The sequence below is a fragment of the Artemia sp. Qi Xiang Cuo genome, chromosome 17, assembly GCF_049724085.1.
Source record: "Artemia sp. Qi Xiang Cuo chromosome 17, ASM4972408v1, whole genome shotgun sequence".
In the NCBI taxonomy this organism is placed as follows: domain Eukaryota; kingdom Metazoa; phylum Arthropoda; class Branchiopoda; order Anostraca; family Artemiidae; genus Artemia; species Artemia sp. Qi Xiang Cuo.
This window is the reverse complement of record NC_142810.1, coordinates 42561231-42582785: the sequence shown is the minus strand read 5'-3', so window position 1 is coordinate 42582785 and position 21555 is coordinate 42561231. Positions and strand designations below refer to the sequence as shown.

The window sequence follows — 21555 nt, the reverse complement described above, 5'->3', positions numbered from 1 at the left end:
GACTCTTAAAAAAATGAATTACAACTTTCAATTTCCAATCAGATGAGCCATCTAAGAATTCTATAAGATCACCTACTCCATAACAATCATATATGCCCCCAGGGCATAACTTACAACGCCTACCCCTGGGCCCTGGGGGGCTGTGTCGACACCGGAGTTTTTGTTATCTGAACTTTGAACTATTTTTAACAAAATGTCTATCTCAAAATTTTCATCTGATGCATTTAGGGCGTGGAGGGGGGGGGGGGGGCTCGTTGCCTCCGATCTCTTTTGACTCTTAAAAAGTAAACAAGAACTTTCAATTTCCAATCAAATGAGCCCTCTCCAAAGTTTATCCAAAACTTATTTATTTATTAATACCAAAGTACGGTAAGCTTTAACAAGCTTGTCGCACTAAACAATTATAAAAAGTCTATAACAATGTTGATGACATAATAAAAGCATACACTAACTGAAAACTTACTCTCTGAAAACATAATAACTGAAACATACATTAGCATACCAAACTAACTGAAACATATCTGTTAATAATTGAAACATACCAAAAAGTAAGCCTACAAAATAACTGAAAACACACTGTCACAAATCAGCTAATACAAACGTAAAAAATATTCTCAAAATGGATAGTGATAGGACCTAGTATAGAAATCTGTAGAGGCTAAACCACCTTTGAAAGACTGGACAGTGGTACTTGCAACTATTTCCGACGGAAGTGAGTTCCAAGTCTTCCACAATTGGCTAGACAAAGAGTTTTGGCCTAATCTTTTCTGTGAACATGGTGGGTAAATTTTGTGTTGGTGTTGACGGGTACTACTGTATTCTGTAAAAGTGAAAAAGTTAGTTGGGGTGGTATTATCAATATTCCTAACAATGCAGAATGTATTTATTAGGTTGGCTCTATCATGTCGGAACTGAAGACTAGGCAACTGTAGTATCTGTATTCTCTGGTGGTAAGGTAGATAACTCAGGTAAGGTATGAGTTTGGTGGCCCTATGTTGCACTTTCTCAACCCTCTCTTTATCTCTCTTATTAAGGGGATACCATACTGATGAGCAATACTCAAGTATTGGACGCATAGTGGACACATAAAGTGAAATCAGTGAATGAAGATTAAACTTAGAAAAAGTACGCCTTAGACGTAGTAATTGGTAATTTGCCTTATGGGTGATTTCTGATACATGTTTATCAAATTTGAGACTTGAATCAAAGCAAATTCCAAGGTCACGAACATAATCTACACTTGAAATTGATTTACCATCAACAAAGTAATGGTGATGTTGAGGGAGTCTACGCAAATAGTGCACAGCATTGCACTTGGTTTCATTAATAAACATAGAGTTTGCAGTACACCACCGGCTCAGAGGAACCAAATCCTCTTGAAGTAAAGAAATCTTATGTTCGCTCATTACTGACCTGTAAATTTTTACATTATCTGCAAATATTTTTAAGGTTGAATTCCTGACAACACCTGGCAAATCATTGATAAAAAGGCAGAAGAGTACTGGCCCAATACAACTGCCTTGTGGAACTCCACTTGATGACAGACATAGGTGATGACAGAGCATCACCTACTGCAACCTCTTGGGTTCTATTTGTAAGATAATCCGTTATTCATGCTTTAGTTTGTGGGCCAATACCATATAGTTGAGATTTATTTATCAGAAGTGGGATGGAAATTTTGTCAAATGCTTTAGAAGAGTCAATATAAATACAATCAAACAAAATACCATTATCAGCCATCAATTGAAAATCATGAATCACCTCAAGAAGTAGCGTGTTACAAGATCGTCGTTTACGGAAACCATGCTGAGCAGAATGCCATAAATTATTTTCCTCAAAATGTGCCTGGATTCTACTCACCACAGTTTTCTCCATTATACGGGAAAAGATTGATGTATTTGAAATTGGTCTGTAATTACTGAAATGGGACTTTGAACCATTCTTGTACAACGGCCTAATGATAGTTCTTTTCCATGCTGAAGGACATTTACCAGATGAGAGACAAAGATTAAAGAGATATGTGAGTGGTCCAGCAAGCACTGATGCAAGTTCACGTAACATCACATTGGAAAATCCGTCAATATCTGGTGCTTTTCCCGGATCAAGATTTTGGAGTGTCAGATAAACCTGCTGGACTGTAAACTCTGAATCATCAAATTCTTTTGTTAAATCTGGAGGAGTAAACTGAGTGTGTGTTTTTGTGTGTATTTGAGTAAAAACTGAAACAAATACCTTATTGAAAAGTTGTAATTTAACAAAATCATTATCTATATGTGAAAAAGTTTCAGGATCTATAAAGGAAGTGGATGATGGGGATTGTGAAACTTGATTCCTTCTTACATATTTCCAAAATCTTTTTGGGCAACTTTGGACTGATGCTATAACATTTGTCTCCACCTCTTGACGATTTAAACGAAGGGACTTAGTTGCTCAATTTCTAGCTCTTTCATAATTCAATCAAGAATCGAAGGTTTTAAATCTTAAATGATCACGCCACCTATCACCTTTTTCTTTTAGCTTTTGTTCAATATACCAAGGAAGGATCTGTCTATTTTTGAAAAACTGTCTTCTAGTATATATTGGTACATATTGATCTTTACCTTCTATAAGGGCCTGCTTAATAAAATCAGGATGCATCAACGGTAGCATTACATTGCTGTAATTCCTCTCGTATAGAAAGAGATGAAATATAATCTGAAAATGCAATGTAATTTCCTCTATCATAATCATATTTGGGAAAGTGATTTGGAATATCAGAAAAACCCACAAAACAGTTTAGTGATATCACCAATACCAAATGATCACTTTTTCCTAGTGGTGGCAAAAATTCAACGCTAGCAATATCATCTGGCGATTTTGTAATTACAAGGTCTAAAACTGAAGGGGTTGAATTAGCGCGCAAATGAGTAGGGTTTTGAATGTGCTGATGCAAATAATGCTCATGTAAAGTTTCTAGGAATTGATTTTCAAATGACTCATCAGAAAGTTGTGTTGTACTTGATGTCCTATCAATAGAAGGCAGGTTAAAGTCAGCAACTGCTAGAAACTTAGAACTAGATAAAGAGACAGTGGATATGTTTGGAGTTTATCTCCAAACTATACGAGCATCCCTTCCATAAGAACTATCTCCCGGAACAGGGGGGGCTATGTCGACACAGGAGTTTTTCTTATCTGACCTTTGAACTATTTTAGTGAAAGGCTATTTTAAAATTTTTATTGGATGGGCCTGGGAAAAAAAGGGTGTGTTGGAGGAGGGGGCAAGTTGTCCTCGGATATCTTTTGACTCTTAAAAAGGGAACTAGAACTTTCAATTTCCATTCAAATGAGCCCTCTCTGAAGTTTACGAGCATCCCTATCATAAGAACCATATACGCTCCCAGGACAACACTTATAATACCTACCCCCCGGGCCATGGGGGTTTGTGTTGACACCGGAGTTTTGTTATCTAATTTTAAAATAATTTTTAAAAAACTGGCTGTCTCAAAATTTTTTAGCGGATGGGTTTGGGGAAAAAAGGGCATGGGGGGGGGGCTAGTTGCACTTAAATCTGTTGACTCATAAAAATTGATCTAGAACTTTCAATTTCCAATACAATGAGCCCACTATGAAGTTTATACGGATCATCCCTTTCATAAGAACCATATATGCGCAAGGTCATAACTTACAACGCCTGCCCCCGGGCCCTGGGGGGTTTGTGTCGACACCTGAGTTTTTGTTATCTGACTTTCGAACAATTTTTAACTTAATAGCTATCTAAAGAATTATATTGGATGCATTTTGGGGAAAAGGGGCGTGTGGGGGACTAGTTGCCCTCCAATTCTTTTGACTCTCAAAACTGAACTAAAACTTCCAATTTCCAATCAAATGAGCCGTCTCTGAAGTTTTCACGAGCATCCCTTCCATAAGAATCATATATGCCCCCAGGGCATAACTCACAAGGCCTGCCCCCGGGCCCTGGGGGGCTGTGTCGACCTTGGAGTTTCTGTTATACTTGAATTATTTTTTAAGAAACTGGATATCCCAACGTTCTGGTCGGATGGGTTTGACGAAAAAAGAGCGTGGAGGGCGGGGGGCTAGGCGCCCTCCAATCTCTTTTGACTCTTAAAAACTTAACTAGAACGTTCAATTTCCTATCAAATGAGCCCTCTTAAGTTTATACGAGGATCCCTTCCATAAGAGCCATGTATGCCCCCAGGGCATAACTTAAAACGCCTGCCCCGGGTCTTGGGGGGTTATGTTGAGGCTGCGGTTTTTGTTATATGACCTTTGAACTACTTTTAACAAAATAGTTATCTCAAAATTTTTATCGGATGCATTTGGGAAAAATTGGTGTTGGGGGGCTGGTTACCCTCCGATATCTTTTGACGCTTAAAAAGGGAACTAGAACTTTCAATTTCCAATCAAATGAGTCCTCTCTGAAGTTTATACAAGCATTACTTCCATAAGAACCATATATGCTCCCGGGGTGTAATTTATATCCCTTGCCTTGAAGACTGTGTGCGGAATGTCCTGCTCAAAGGTATAATTTCCAGAACTTTTAACTATGTTGAACAAAATGGCTATCTCAAAATTTTTATTGGATGTGTTTGGGGAAATGGTGGACGTGGAAGGGGTGTTAGTTGCCTTCCAATTATTTTCGACTATTAAAAAGGGCACTAGCCATTTAAATTTCCATTTGAATGAGCTTTTTTTGAAGTTTCTACGACAATGCTTTCTATAAAAACCTTATATGCCCCCAGGGCATAACTTACAACCTTTTTCCCTGAGGTCTGTGGGGGGGGCTGTCATCCTCATAGACCTAACTTCCAGAACTTTCAACTACCTTGAACAAAATGGCTATCTCGAAATTTTGATTGAATGTGTTTGGGGAAAGGTGGGCGTTAGAGGGGGGTTAGTTGCCCTCCAATCACATTCGACTGTTAAAAAAGACACTAGCCTTTTGAATTTCCAATCCAATGAGCCCTTTTTGAAATTTCTACGACAAAGCTTTCTATAAAACCTTATATGCCCCCAGGGATAATTTACAACCTTTGCTTTGAGGGCTGTGGGGGGAGTGTCCTCCTCAAAAACATTATTTCTATCTGAAAATCAACTACGTAGAATAAAATTGGTTATCTCAAACTTTTGATTGGATATGTTTGGGGAAATGGTGGTTGTGGAAGGGGTGTTAGTTGCCTTCCAATCACTTTTGACCCTTAAAAAGGGCACTAGAACTTTCGATTTCCAATCGAATTGGCCCGTTTTGAAGTTTATGCGACAACCTCTTCCATATGAAGTGTCTCTGGAAAAAAAACAATAAATAAATAAATAATAAAACATTGGAGCCGTATGGTCTTTACTATAGGCAACGCTATAGCGTTGCCTCTGATAAATTGACAAATCTTAAAACGAGTAAAACTTAAATTGAATATTTAAATGAAACTTAAACGAACAAAAATCACTACAAACAAGAGTTTGACAACTGTCTCATTCCCACTCCACTACCTGTAAAAGTCTAAAGCCTACTGCATCACCTGGGCTTTGCTTAAAACGAATTATGTTACAAATATTTTCTTTTGTACTTACGACACTGAAAACAAAATTGCAGTGAAATAAAGTCTTGAATTGCTGAGCTTTCAGCAATTAATGTCTATACATTGACAAGAACAAGAACTTAAACTGTCATAATGGAGCAAACATGCTAAAGGAATAAAGTTTTTTTGAAGGGAGCTGGTGTTTGATTGGAATATGTTGAACATTTCGTCTTCTGAGGAATTGGTCTATGTTCAACATATGGAAGAGTGGTGAAGCCTCCTCTTGAGCGGGACTAATTGCATGCACTTGAATTAGTTGCCCCTCTTGACATCACTGTGCCAACTGTGCTTTGTAAGAGCATATGAAAACAGGGCTTTAGAAATTCCTGAACAAATTTTATTTGGGTTAAACAGCAGAAAACTTCTCAATGATATTTCTGCGTTTTTGAAACTTCTGTGTTTACATTGTATAAAAAGGCGCTCTAAAGCAGAAAAAAATAAGTTCGTTTAGAAATTCAGTATTCATCGCTAAGGCCCTATTGAAATTAGACAAATTAGTAACTTGATATCTTCTGTCACTAGCAAAGAAAATAATCTTCTGTCCTTTTTTCCCTTGGAAAAGGTTTATAAATATCCAAAGGCATTGTTTATTCTTCTTTTTAGGAACGTCTTGCCAAAATCACTGCCTGAACTTATTTTTTGGATGCCAAATCTTGTTGTTGAAGTTTCTTTCTGGGTCTTCCATAATCATGTTTGCTGAGAATAAAGTGAAAAATATACTTCAATTAAAGGAATTGTTTCTGGATATACAATGGAAAAACGAAAGAGCTAGAAAAGGAGAAGCTTATAAGCCTACAAACGTAGAACATCTGGCAAACATTGCTTCCCATGGGGTATGTTTCCATTTTAAGTTAGTTTTTTGGTTTGGCTCAGAGTTCCTTAGCCAGAGGTATTTATTGGTATTCTTGCACACTGAGAGCCACCATCACCCCAGTTAAAGACCTCGGTTGTAAAATTGAAAGTACTGACTGAAATGTACTTTGATCAATTTGAACCAAAAAAGACAAGCCAATCAAGCATCTTTTTGGAGAAAAGAGTATCAACTTTTCAAAGTTCACTGAAGACATTTTAGATCTCATCATAGCTAGAAACTATTTGATGCTACATATGTGCAACTCTAAAATTTTGGCAACTCTTAAAATATTTTTATTGCTTTACAAAACAGTAAAGATATGCTTGATTTACGCCTATTAAGTTTCAGGTGATAAAACAATACTGGGTTTTATTACCCAGTTTTTATACAAACTGGGTATTAAACAGAATTAAATGATTATTACGAGTTCTTAATATGCTTCTACTTCTCAATAATTTGGTTTGGATGAGTAGTTACTGGCATAGATAATATGGTATTGTTTTACCATTTTAATTTATCCATACATTTTGTTTTATCAATAAACCGTGTAAAAAAGCTGGAATAGTCAATTAGGAAAATTCATCTGGTGTAGGCAGTTTTGAGTTTTGCTAATTCTAGCTACATCTTGTAAAGTTAGAAAAAAGGGGTCAACCTCGAACAAATTGCTATACACATAATTCTTTCACTATCCTACTAAGGAATACGTGCTGATTCCGAATCCGAAAAGTTTACCGATCTAGCTCTTTCACAAATTTGAGATTTTTTAGGTTGAATATAAAGTTGAGGCCAAAAATCTTGGTTGAGTTAATACCAGCAAATGTGATTAGATATGTAATTTCTATGCTATTTTCACCCTCAGAATGAGGTGAAATAGCTAGAGCGGCAAACTTTTAGCATTTGGAATCAGCACATGTTTTTTAGTCGGATAGTGAAAGGTTCATTTGTATAGTAATTTGTTTGAGGTTGACCCCTTGTTTTCGCAATTTTCCTAGAACCTTTCCCCCAACCTCACTATCTATCAAAACTTTAAGCCCCAAACAATTTTTTTTTACTTTAAACATTTGGTTTCATGTTCATCAGCAAAAAAAGAGCGTAGAAATGACATACTTAATCACATTTACTGGTATTTACTCAATCAACATTTTTTGCCTCAACCTCAAATTCAACCTAAAAAACTCAAATTTGTGAAAGAGCTAGAGTGGTAAACTTCTAAGATTGGGCATCAGCACATATTTTTGTGTCAGATAGTGAAAGAATCATTTGTATAGCAATTTGTTTGAAGTCAAACCACATTTTTACTAGACTACTAAAGAAATTGACATTTTGGCTATTCGCGTCGTTTTGTTTTTGTTCCAATATTTTTTGTCAATCCAGCCAACCGTTTTTTTTTTTTTTAATTAATTTAATATTTAGTATTCTTTAGTCTACATATTTTAGTTTTGTATTTTTTTGCAGCCCAAGTTTGTATAAAGGTCCCAATGTCCATACTTGAACCCCCTTGTATGTTTTCCCTGTTATAAGAACTGTCAGCTTCTTCTTGTATGTTATATTTTACGATTGTTGGATGTGGAAAGAGCTGCACAGTCTCAACTCGGCCATAGAGCATTACACATTAGCACTCACCATTCACTCTACAACAGCCAAATGTAAGCTAACGTTTTGACAATAGTGATTTCAATTCGATTTCCGAATAATAATAGACTATTGATCGTGTCTACATGTTCTGCATTAATACTATGATGCTTCTGTCTAGTTATGATTAGGCTATGATGCAAATAAAGTTGTAATAAGTTCATTCATTTACTGTGTTACATTTCAATTTTGGCATAAACTTAGTTGAAAATGAGTAATTGTCCCTATTTTAGATATGTATTCTTCCAAGTGTTTATGCTTCCTACTTGCTTCAACAGCAAGCAGTTTGTTCAGTTCAAAAAATGGTATCTCTTGTCTATGGTGCAGCTTTAATTGGTTTATTCAGCGTTTCAACCGTCTTTCATTCTGTGTGCTTTTGTCAATGTCGAACCAAGTAAGTATGCCGCATCTTTTGTTTGCTTCAATCTGTTTCGCTATTTCCTTTTCAAAATTAAGAAGGAAATGTCTCATTGGTTGAAGTTTATTAATTTCTAAGAATAAATTACGGTACATTGAACGTTTATTTTCACTACTCAGTGTGGGGCAACGTCTTTGATTATTTCAAAGATTAATTGAAATAACTTTTTCCGCAAACTAGTTTTTCAAATAAAAGTAAAGAGCTCCGTTAAACCAAAAATGAGTAGAAATAGGGTCAAATAATCTTCCAAGCGTAAAACTACCACAAATCACCGTCAATAAGTAAGTGAAATCCAAAACGAACAGGAATTACAATACATAGCCGAGTCAAACTCAAAATGAGTGAAAATTAACCTGAGTAGGGTTGACTGCTCCCGTACCTTCTCAAGACCAGAAAATAATCTGCACTTTCCCAAAAACAAAACACATAAAAAAAAAGTTTTTTCACTTTTTTGAATTTAATTCATAAATAATCATTAAGGCTTTATGGGAATAAATATCAGTATATGTATATTAAACTGACAATCCACGGTCATTTTTTTTTTGTTTCTTTGTTGTTTTTTTCAGTAAAGTACAAATTATGTTCTGGTATTATGCCAATATTTCGTCTTTTCTTCCAAGAAATAAGGATAATTGAGTCCTGATCTTTAGAGGAATAGTTTCTTAAACCACAGTGCTTTTCCATTTACGAAAAAAGGAAACCACCTTTAGAGGAGGGTTGTGAAGTAACTTAGGGCGTATCAGGCATACAAGGGTTTAATATTCATAAGTTTTAATTCTACCCATCTCTCTTTCGCTCTAGCATTGTTTTTAATATCTTTCGGTGTGATAGTAATATCAAAAATGATAATGATGCAGATTTGCTTCACTAAAAATTGTTGTTAGCTATTTTAGTTAAATATACTACAAAGTAAATCCGAAGTTAGTTGTATGTTGTTCCCGCTAAAACGGCAATATCGGCTTGGACAAAAAGTTTTTTTTGTGACTTTCAGGAACTTTTTAAAGAACTTGGACCGCACCCCTTTTTGTAATGTGTTTTTTAATTTTTTTTTCACTCAGTATTATGACTACTATGTAGTTGTTGGTGTAGGCGACACTTAGGACAAAAATAATTCAATTCCAGATTATATTTTGCGAAATTAAGTAACAGTATGATTGTCCAGCCTGTTGTTTTATTGCATATTGGACAGTCAATTGTTTTATTTGACGGTATATTATGATTAACATTGTCGTAAAGTTACTAAAAAGCAAATTTAAAGCTAGTTTTATTTCGTTCGTTGAAGTTAGTTAACGAACGTTAACGTTAGTTTAAAGTTTAACTTAGGACGTTAGTTTTAAGTTAGTTTTCTTTCGTTATTACGGTAACGTCAAATGGGACAAGAAGGTTAGTATTTAGTAGATTATAGGACCTTTTTAATGAACCTGGGATACACATCATTTTCTATTGCGCGAATAATTGTTCACTTCAGACAAAAATAATAAAAGTCACCAAAGTCCAGCTTATATTTTGCGATATTCAGTATCAGTTGGATTGTCCTACCTATTATTTTTTTTATATTAGGCAATCAATTGTATTATTTGACAGCATATTATAACTTATATTGTAGTAAAAGCTACTAAAAAGTAAATTCAAATTTAATATTTCGTCGTTTATGTTATTACAGCAACGGCAACTGGGACAAGAAGGCTAGTATTTTGTGACTTTTGGGAACTTTTAAGGAACTTGTAATGCACACCTATTTTTAATGTGCGAATAATTGGTTTTCCCACTCACTTCCATGTTTCTACAGTGTAACTACTTTGCGGTTTTTTTTGTGTAGGCGGCACTTCATACAAAAATAATAAAAGTCACCAAAGTCAAGATTGTATTTTTCGAAATTTGGTATCACTTGGATTTTCCAACCTGTTATTTTATTATATATAAAGCAATCAGTTTTTTACTTTTTAAGGTACCGTATATCATGAAATCTAACCAGTATTACCGCTATTTCACTCTTATAGACTTGAATATTACCTGTTAAATTTTATGGATGAATTCTTGGACAGTCTTTTGTGGCTAGTTGCGTCAATTCACAAAAATACAGTGGGAGGGGGCAAAATGTATTTGCGAAATTTAGAGATGGGCAATTCTTATTTAATATTTCAATGAAGATACAAAAAAGAAAAATATTTTTAATGAGAAAGTTTACTTAACGATTTACTTAATAAAAAACTTTCTAAAAAGAGTTATTAGAAAAAAATAAAGAGCTACTTTAAAACAAAGATAAGAAGAAATAAAATCAAGGATAATTCAAACTTGAACAGAAATTACTATCTATAAATAATAAGATCCAAAACGTACATAATTGCCGCAAACAAGAGTTTGGCTAACGCCACTTATGTCTTTTAGTGGCAATAGCGCCACTCATACCTTCCTGTTTTTTTTCTTATATATTTTTGTTACAATAATGGTATGTCGCTAGTCCTGATAATTTCCTTGTATATGTTCATCGTTTCAAAAATACTTGTGACATAGCTGAAATACGAAGAAAGTCTAGATTGCATAGGCGTTGGGAAAATGACTGGATTGAAACTGAGCTGGGAAATGTCAATAAAAAATCAGGATTCCATGAGGAGCTTATAATACCTGAAATGCGCAGCAAAAGGAATGACCAAAATACGGCGGAAGACTTCGAAAAAAATTGGCAATCCTGAGAAAATCATTATTCCGGAAGTTTTAAATAAGAAAGGCAACAACCAGGTAGACGGGCAACTCCTTGTAAGATCAATATCTCACGGTGTTTCAGAATAATTGTGACATAGTATAAAGAAGAAACGATCAAACATGTTTTGATTTTTTTTTAAGACGAAACAGAAATACTGAAAAAAACAACGATTATTTCGAAAGGACAACCGCTTTTTTTCTTCAGCGCGAAGAAAAAAAAATATTTAAGGAAAATGCCATAAAAGACAAAGAACCAAAAACAAATGTGGAGTGTTAATGTGAAAAAACAAACCAATGAAAAACCTAAATTAAAAGATAAATGAAATTCAATAAAAGCCAAAATTAGAAGAATTTAAAACCAAATACTTAACAACCAAAAAAGCAAGTCATTCACGAATATGTAAGAATTTGCAGAAAATCGAAATATCTTTGAACTGCCATCGAAGGATACTAGCAAACAACTGACGGTTTCAAAAGAAGATTCATTTACTGAAACAAACGGACCAGCAATTAAATAACGTGGATAACTATGTCATTTGATCTCTGATTTGAATTATTACATTCCGTGCACAAACCTTATGAGACCGGAGTGGTTGATGACGCGTTTTATTATGTGAATTTGAAGATGATTCAAGTTTCATTTCAGAGATGACTAAAGTAATGGCTTCTCTTTTGAGAAAACCGAAATGTGAGTCATTTATTCTTAAATCCCCCGTATTTCTGTTCAAAGCTAGACCTAAATGTTGGCATTTATAAATATCAACAGCTTCTCTGTAGGGCTGGACAATACCTTTGTCGTGTGAAATCAAATTAGCTTGGTTAAATAAAATAGTATGGTCTGGTTGGTCATAACTGTGTTCTGCTAGTATGGAGTCAAACTTTATTTTATTTTTTTTTACTTTTTGAGGGTGTTATCGATTGGTGTAGAGAGCTGAGTTAATCGGTCCGTAAGCCGTTGATCCGTCCGGATGTACCTAAGACCACAAGAGCATGGAATTCTATAAACATTAGTGTTTTCACCTTTCGGGATAGGGTCTTTACCTTGATAAATTTGAGAACTGATGGTTTTACCGGTTCTATAATAAGTGCAAATATAATCTTTCCTAAAATCATTGGAAATCTAGTCTGACACCCCTTTTACGTAAGGGATAACTCATTTTTCCTTTTGATCTTAGTTTTCTGTGTCAGTTTCGGATAATTTCGTTTTTCAATCACAGAATTTATGAACCCAATCAGATAACCTTTCCGAAATATAACGTCCCTAAGGTGGTCGAGCTCTGAATACAGGAAACTTGGTGAACAAACCTGTAATTGTCATTCCTAGGGAAGTGACCACTCCTCTTTTCACTGCAGGAGAATGATAAGAATAATAGTTAAAGTAACAGTCACTGTGTGTAGGTGTTCTGTAGACCCCAAACTTAAATCATATATCATTACGGTGCACCAGGACATATAAGAAAGGAAGACGCCTAACTACTTCTGATTCTTGAGTAAATTTGAGTTTTGGGTCCAAGAAGTTAAGCAAGTGAAGAAGAGACACCAGAGATTCTTCACCATGCTCCCACAAATAAAAAGTATCATCTTTAAAACAAGCCCAAAATTCAAGTCTTCATTTTTTTTCTTCAAGATTTTTCATGAAGATATCAGCTTCTATTGGTGAAAGGGGGACGCCCATTGGAAGCCATATTTCTGTCTATAAAAAGTGCCTTTTTTAATGGAAATAAAAGGAAGTTCTGTTACAATGGGCTGTAAGTGAAAGAAGTATCTGATTCCAAAGTGTAGATTTTTCTGATATAGACGGGTTAAAATTAAGTGTGTGTTCCAAAATGAGTTCGGCCTTTTGGGAATCACAATTGGTATACATTGAATCCGCATCAGAACTGTCAATTCTTGTATTTGGTTTAACTGAAACTTGCTTTCCCCTTGAAACGAAGTCAGCGGAATTTTTAGTACAGCATTTTTGAATCTGAATTAGTGGGCAAAATACAGTTGATAAGAATTTTCCAATTTTTATTGTAGGAGAATTAAATGAAAAAACAATCGATCGAATGCTTAAAAAGCATTTTTGATCGTTTCTTTTTTATATTATGGCAGACCAATATGGTTTAAGAAATTATCTCCTTAATTGTGACATAGCTGAAATACGAAGAATCGTATGAATCCTGCGGAAATCATCATCCCGGCAATTTTTAAGAAGGAAGGCAACAACCTGGTAGACAGTCAACTCCTGGTAAAATCAATATCCCACGGCTTTTCAAAAATAATTGTGACACAGCTGAAATACGAAGAAAGTCTAGATTTCATAGATTTTGGGAAAATGATTGGAGTGAAACTAGGCCGGAAAATGACAGTAAAAAATCAGCAGTCCCTGAGGAGCTTATAACGCCTGTAATGCGCAGAAAAAAGAAAGACCAAAATATGGCGGAAGACTTAAGAAAAAAGTTGCCAATCCTGGGAAAATCATCATCCCGGCAATTATTAAGAAGGAAGGCAGCAACCTGGTAGACAAGCAACATCTTGCAAGATCAACTCCTGGTAAGATCAATATCCCGCAGTGTTTCAAAGATAATTGCTATTCTACAGAGTATCCGAAACTGCTAATTGAAGAAAGCAGGGAATGGGGTTCGAAGATCTGTAAATCTATGGGGACTTGATGAAGCCCTTTGACTCCGTATATCATGTAAAGTCTGTTGAAAACTCTCATCCATTATAGAATTCCTGAGAAAATAGTGACTTTTATTGCCATGTATGAGGGTAGCGAATATAACGTCAAGACACCAAAGGGTCAAACCCTTTTATTCCTGATTCCGTCAGGAGTAAAACAGGGTTGTGCTATATCACCGTAACCTTTTATGACAAGGATTGATCACATCCTGCGGAACACAAAGACAAGAGGCACTCTTAATAACCAAAATTCAAAACACTTTTTGAAGAAAAAAAACTGTTAAGTGACGAAAAAGTTCCATTTGAAGCGGATTCTGGGACGGTAACTATGATTAATCCTAACCGTAGATGTTTATTGCGGAAAGAAATTAATGGAAATTCCAGAGAATGAGAACCCTCAAAAATAGTGTCAGACCAAAATGAAAACTACAACAATGGAATCAACATTGTTGTAAACCTGATAGAGAAAAAATACATCCTCCCACCTTGAACAACAAAGAAAATTATTTTTTTGCATGGGTATGACTGATGCGTGCTCTTTTTTTTCCTTTTTTTATTCTTTTTTTTTTCTTCACTGCTAGCGGGGAACTGAGAAATCATAAAGAGATGTTCTCTGTCTCATTTGAAGGAAATTGGAATATCTGCGCACTTAGTAAGTAACAAAATATAATATTTGAAAGAAAACGCAATTTTTGACAAAAAACTTCATCTTCTGACCCAAGATAATGAACGACGTCGCATATCAGGGCCGTATCCAGGATTTTTGTTCGGGGGGGGGGGGGGGGGTTTACCCGATTTTTTCCCGTGGAGTTTTTCTAACATCCGCGAGCAACATTACGTTAGCTTGAGACCGTTAGTCCGCCCCTTGCGAACAAGGACGCGTCCACTAGGCATACTTTCGTATCTATAAGGGGTCTTTTTTTTTTTTTTTTTTTTTTTTTTTAGTAACGCAAAAAAAAGACAATTTTTTACATAAAGTTAAATAATACAAGCTTTTTTTTTTTTTTGCGCAAAAAGAAGCCAAATAGTAGGCTAGAAGTAGTCTATATATTTTTTTTTTTTTTTTTTTTTTAGCTAAAAGTAAGGGCGAATATCTGTAAAACGAAATCCAGGCGACGATTTTTCTTCCCTGCAAAAATGTCGATAACCTTTTCAGGGCAGATGCCAACGTCCCTATGGACTGCAAGGAGGGCTAAGCCACTCAGTCGTTCTTCTCCTGTTGAATTTCTCAGCCAGGTTTTGGGTCTTCTGAGCGTTGAGAAACTTATTTCCGGAGTAGCAGTGTTAAGAGGTAGCGTCGCAAGAACAGCCAGAAGAAGAAAAACATTTGGAAGAAAGGTAGCGTCGCATGCCTGAAGCGAAGACACAGCACAAGTAGGCCTTCTGATACCGGAACATTCTCCCACTTGATGCGTCATAGCTCAATTTCTTGCTTCAGATAGTCTGGCTCGGGAAGAATATCGCCATACAATTCAACCAATGATTCCATGTTTAATGCCTTCAGATCGACAGAAACAATTTTGGAAAGAGAAAGGACGCTGAGATGTGACAGCAGTCGTGCTGTCAATGTCGATTTGTGCTGAAGCACAAATCGTTGTTTCAAATCGGGAGTGAAACATCTCAAGAAAGCAACATAGATCAATATTTCGTAGGGATCGAGACGGTCTGCATCGTCTGCATTTATACTCTAATCGCGTTTCATTGTTAGACAAGACATCTGCTAGCCCATGATAAAGGCTATACGCTAGGGCTCATCTAAAATAGACGTGAAAGCACACTACAATGGACGTAAAGCGCCTTCGGATACTTTTCACGTATAACAGCCTGGACACCCCTCTGATCGCTGCTGCACCGTCATATCCCTGACCAACCATCTTGTTCAGATTAAGACCAAGGCTTTCGAGAAATTGCAGGATTGATGAAGCCAGACCTTGCCCAGTCAAATTAGAAACTGAGGTAAAACCAAGGAAGTCCTCATGCAAGTTCCCTTTGAAAGTGTAGCGGACGCAAACAGACAGCTGCTCGGTATTCGAAGCGTCCGCCGTTTCATTGGCAAGCACCGAAAAGCATGGACTTGTGTTTACTCTTTCCATAATAGACTGCTGAAAAAGCTCCCCGGATGCGGTGATAACGCCATTCTGGCTGATGGAAGAACGATATATGGCATTTCCGGCACCAGAAAGAAGGTGGTTCTTCAGAACATCGTCACCGTATCTTTCCCTTAGCCACAGTACTGCTCGAAAGTTACCATAATTGTGAGAAGGTTCTAGATCTGAGACCAAAATTGGGCCGAAATCGTTAGTACCACGAGAGGGCAAGCTGTTGCCACCCACAAAATATCACCGTCTCAACAATTGGTCGCAACTTCTGGCGATTTTCTTGAACCTGCGCTTTCCTCGCCGCCTCTAGTTGGTGCACGATATTGTCCTGCCTTTTCTCCGAGACAGAAATGAAGTTTTCAGCCGATACGATGCAGTTTCTATGAAACTCTGCTTGTTGGTGAGCTGTGAAGCACTCTATCGCATTCTTCCAGTTCCTGAATGGTTTGGTGACTACATTCCCCCAGCGCTGGTGGCAGCCTTTGCCAGCTGTCTCTGACGAGAATAGAACGCAAAATTTGCAAAAAGCAGCGTCCTCAGACGGAGAGTCGGACAAACAACTGAAACGAGCGAGCCAAGTTAACCGAAACTTCAGCTTCCTTTTTTTGGATACTGGAAAAATTTAGGAGACATCTGGAGTCCAGGGGCTCTTCAGCAAACGGAGTTTAGAATTTGAATCGAGACTGGATGATTTGTTGACAAAACGACCGATGTCATTTGCAAACAACGATAAAGACTGGGTTGGTGCAAGTGCGTGTTGCATCGTGGTTGGTTCCAGTGTGCGTGATTCAGAAGCTTCAACGATGGCTCCAGTGCCCTTCAGATCCACAGGTGTAGATGAATGCTCCGCAGACGTCCCGCTAACGCCACTGTCAGCAACATCCCTGATCCGCTTGGGCGCGAAAAACGACGTAATGTCACACTTCCTCTTCATGTTGAAAATTGCTCTTCTCTTAGCCAAGTCCGAAATTGAACTGAACTGAACTGACAATCTTGCACTCTCTTATACCATACCTCGAGCGCCCATTAATCCTAATTTACTATGCAAGGTCAGGTGAACATGGGGTTACCTAATTGCGTAAGCTGATCAGAGCGCATATTATTAACCCTAATTTACTATGCAAGGTCAGGTGAACATGGGGTTACCTAATTGCGTAAGCTGATCAGAGCGCATATTATTAACCCTAGTTTACTATGCAAGGTCAGGTGAACATGGGGTGACCTATGGTTACCTAATTGCGTAAGCTGATCAGAACCGTTAACCCACAAAATGCAATAGGATTTAGTGTGGGAGCATATTGTTTTTCTGGTAAGGTTTTGTCTTTACAGGTATTTTTTAGACTAATTTTCGACTCGGTCAAATTTTTTTTTGGGTGGGGGGTTCAAACCGGGTAACCCCCCCCCCCTGGATACGGCCTTGTCGCATATAGTAAGTTACAAACATAAATGACGTCAGTTTAGCTCTTAAATCGCGATATATAGAAACAATTCAACGTCATATACCAATACAGGAGTGACTGGTGAAGTTAACTGAATAATTGTAGAAGACAGTTATTGACATCTAGTCAAATCTTGCTTTTGAAAGCAAAAATGGTCTTGAATGGGTGTGATAGCCTGTCGTGCTAGCTGTATTTCGGATTTTCGAACTTTTTAACTACTTTTTTTGTACTTTTTGTATGTTAAATCTCTTAACTCCATTGTTCTTTCAATTGTTTTTTTTCGGATTTGCAATATCTATCAGTACCTCAAGTTTTTGCCTTCCTTCCTAATTTTCTATAGCCATTAACAATTTCAGTTTCAAAGAGACGCTTCATCGGTGCGATAGAGCAATGATTTACGTTTTTATCGCTGCTTCATATTTTCCTTGGTTGACTTTGTACCACCATCACAGCGGACATGTACTTGACCGTCGCCAAGCTGTAATTCTCAGTATGGGTGATCTTATGTATGGAGTTTGGATTCTTGCTTCCCTGGGTATTCTTTATCAGCAGGTAAGCTTTTTTTATTTATTTAGTTTTTCCTTTTTACTTTATTTCGTGCTGCTATAAGATAATAGGCTAATACTTCCAGGGAAAAGAGATAAGTATGGTTGTAGGGTAGCTGCAGCTTAGTAAAAGATTAACATATCCCATGGTAAAAAATAGCCCGAAACCTCTAAAAATGATGTCACATCAAAACATAAACTATACCATTGGAACCGCCTTGGCCGAAAACTTTTCATTGGAGGAAAACCCATTGGATTGAAAAACAAGGAAAGTGGCTGCAACCATGAAATTTTGTATCAGAATCATCTTCTTTTTTTCCTTCTCCGCAGCTAGCGAGGAGACGAATACAGAATACATTAAATCAAGACTTCTTAGATGACACTAAGTTTCATCTTGACAAACAGTTGCTACATTTGTAATAGTGATAGTCATATGTTGCGCACTGTGAAACCAAATTAAAACGCTCGTCTATTTATAGACATACTTCGTTCTTGAGATGGAGAGGCGGAAGTGACTTTTTTCTGGTCAGTCAAAAGCCAGCGGATCTTAAGAGTATTTTCAATCTCTGTTTTATAAAATAAAATCAATGATTGAGCAAATGGGTCCACCGACTTTATTCCTGACAGTTTTATGTGCTGAGTCGTACTCTCCTGAATTTATTGACTACTTACGGACCGTCCATAAGAACGAACCTGATATGTTAAAAATAACCCCAAAAGATTCGACGTTTATAGATCCAGTCGCAGTTTCCATGCACTTTGACAAGAAATGAACAACTATATTTAATTATATTTGCCTTAGCCGGGGAGGCAGTTTCGGCTACTTTAGTCTCGAAAGTTAATGAACTTTCTCTATAAATTGACGGCTTTTTAGAGAATTCGACGAATTTGGGCCCTGTTTGGCCAGCTAGAATCGAAACCAACCTAGCAACTAACCCTTTGCCAGCTCCTACGTTTGCCGTTGTACTAAAGAACTGTCCTGCAAACCTGACCTCACCTAGTGCTCGCAAGAACTTTGTCGATAAACTTTGCCCTGAGGCCTCAGGTGAAATAACTGAACTGGCTTCAGAATGGAAACTTGTTGTTAAGTGAAAGCGTGCAGCGAATAAAATTGCCGAGAATGCTAAAAACAGTACCTCAGGTATCTTGGTGAGTGTGAAATCTCCGCTGTTTATAGGCGTCCTGAAAGGCGCACTGACCGATTATGATGAGAATCCAGTCAAGTCTCTCGTACGTGAAAGTTTCACAGTGCGGAAAGTCCTGAGCGTTCACGGTCGACTTTGAGTCGAAGCAAAGCCTGGATCAGTTCTTCAAAGTGTCTGTGAAAGTTGGCTACGATAAGATTTCTGCACAAGCATTTGCATATCTCCCAAAGCATTGTTTCTCGTGTCATAAAACTGGGCACCTGGCCTCGCAGTGCTCCAATCGGGTCCTCTGCTCTCGCTGTGGATCATGTGATCACACCTCTAACATTGCCTCTCCGTGTTCGGAAAAAAAATTTCTGTCTGGAATGTAAAGTTGCCGGCCATACTTATTACAGTGTAAAGTGTCCCAATAACAACAGTCAACTAGCAAAGTCCACGGCGCGATATGGATGTGTCTACTACTGCACAAGCTGTACTTTCGTGGAATATTAATGGTGGACTTTTACTCAAACTTCCTGCGATAAAAGGTTTGCTTTCAAATTGTGACGTATTGTGCATGAAAGAAATTTTTTTACGAGTCATAATTTAGGCCTTCTTAAAATCAATAATAAATTTGCTAGCTACTCGGTGCCCGCTAAACGATCTGCTTCCAGTGGCCGCCCCTCGGGTGGTATTGCGATGCTTCTTAGGACCTCGTGCCGGTCGAGTATTTTTGATTCATGTGATTTTTTTCCTGCTGTCCGTGTAGAAGAGTATGTTATTGTAAACTTCTATCTCCCGACAGATTACCGCAATGACCGATCGGAATTTTTATTTACTTCCGTATGTGACAAACTAGGGTCTAATTTAACTGACGCCTCGTTTTTACGTACTTGTATTTTGTCTGGTATTTTTGACGAATGGCTTAGGATCTCGCCGAAGGATGTCGATTACACTTGCACCCACCATTCAAGTCACGTGTCGAACATTGACCATGCAGTTTCTTCTGCAAATCTCCAAGCGTCACCAGTTCAAGTCGTTACTGACTTCCAACTATCAGACCACCTTCCAATATCTGCATCTATTTCTTGTCCTTCTGCTCAGTCTACTCCCACCCCACAACCACATCAGCCTCACACCTAATTTTACAGGGATTAGAAAAACATCCAAGGTGATCTTTTCGCAACAGTTCTTAATTCTGTCCTTCATAAAATTCATGTTCCGTTCCAGCTGCTCATGAGAAATCCGCAAGCTGATGCAAATGAAATACGGGGTTTGCTAAATATCTTGAAAAAATTTGTCATGCCCTGCGATGCGCAGAAAAGTCGCTATACCTCTCAAACGTATGCGTTGGGGTGTCACGAAGCATTGGTCCAGTAATTTGAGCCTAGTTGAAGTTTTGAGAAAATTTCAATTTTGTTACCATTTGTGGCTAAAGTGTGATTGTCCTCGCTCTGGCTGGGTTTCTGACATTCGTCTTTCTACCAAAAGAAATTTTGCAAGAGAATTATTTATCCACATGAGCCAGATAGTTTAAGAGACGTCCCAGCAAGCTTCTCTGTCCGAACCTTCCTTCTGGAGAAAGGTATCCAGATATCCTCCTAGCAACCGACTATCTGCTCAAGTTGTTCCTGATTTCGAGTGGAATTCATACTTCTCTGCTGAATTCCCCCGCCAAATGTCACCCTACAGTCCGAATATGAAGATAAGCTTGATAAATTTCGGTCTAGTTGTCTAACCGGCAATTTTGTTGTCTCGGCTGATTCTGTACTGCGAGCAATCCAACGCCTAAAACGTAAGAAATCTTCTGGCATCGATAAAGTGAGCACTCTTTGCATTCTGCATGGAAGTGAGCTGCTGGTAAACCATATTGCTCTTTTGATGCAGATGATTGTTACCCAAGGAATTGTACCTTCTTCTTTCTCGATTGGGGATCTCACTCCAATTCCAAAGAAAGATACCACCCAGTGCTCGTCTTTCCGCCCTATAACTGTGGCTACTACCTTCTTTAAGCTTTTCGAACCTCTGTTCATTGATCATCTGAACGCAAAATGCTGTGTTCCACCTTACCAATTTGGATTCCAGCCACGTCTTGGTTGCGCCCAGGCTTTGTCGGTTGTCTTGAACGCATCGGTCGATGCTGATGCTTCAGGTAGAAATTCTCATGTTAGCTGGGCACGATGTTCGTAAAGCTTTCGATTCTCTCATTCACGCTGCCGTGCTACTCCTTGTAGCCAAACGTGTAGTGAGCCCTTCATATATCAGAGCCTTCGAGACATGTATTCTCTTCTTAAAGTTTGTCTAATACTTCACCCATTATAAAACCCGATTATAAAACCCGACCCATTATAAAACTCAAGTCTATGCACCAACCCCTGATATTTTTGTCAACGTCGAAAAAAGTACCGTCAAGGTGCTGTTTCTTCGCCTTCACTCTTCAATAATGGAGTTCTTGATGCACAGACAGCTTTTCCAACATCTCTCATCTGTGCTGGTCTTAATTTA

At 37.5% G+C, this 21555-nt stretch overlaps 1 protein-coding gene across 1 annotated transcript in view; it reads left to right on the top strand.

The window, feature by feature from the left end:
- The window catches only part of LOC148942222 (monocyte to macrophage differentiation factor), an 86327-nt gene that overhangs the window by 47311 nt on the left and 17461 nt on the right, over positions 1 to 21555 (top strand). Inside the window, exons 2-4 of the mRNA XM_089103540.1 lie at positions 6177 to 6406; positions 8292 to 8452; positions 17738 to 17933. Coding sequence (XP_088959666.1) covers positions 6263 to 6406; positions 8292 to 8452; positions 17738 to 17933 — 501 coding nt within the window. The 5' untranslated portion in view covers positions 6177 to 6262. The remainder of the gene's footprint in view (positions 1 to 6176; positions 6407 to 8291; positions 8453 to 17737; positions 17934 to 21555) is intronic.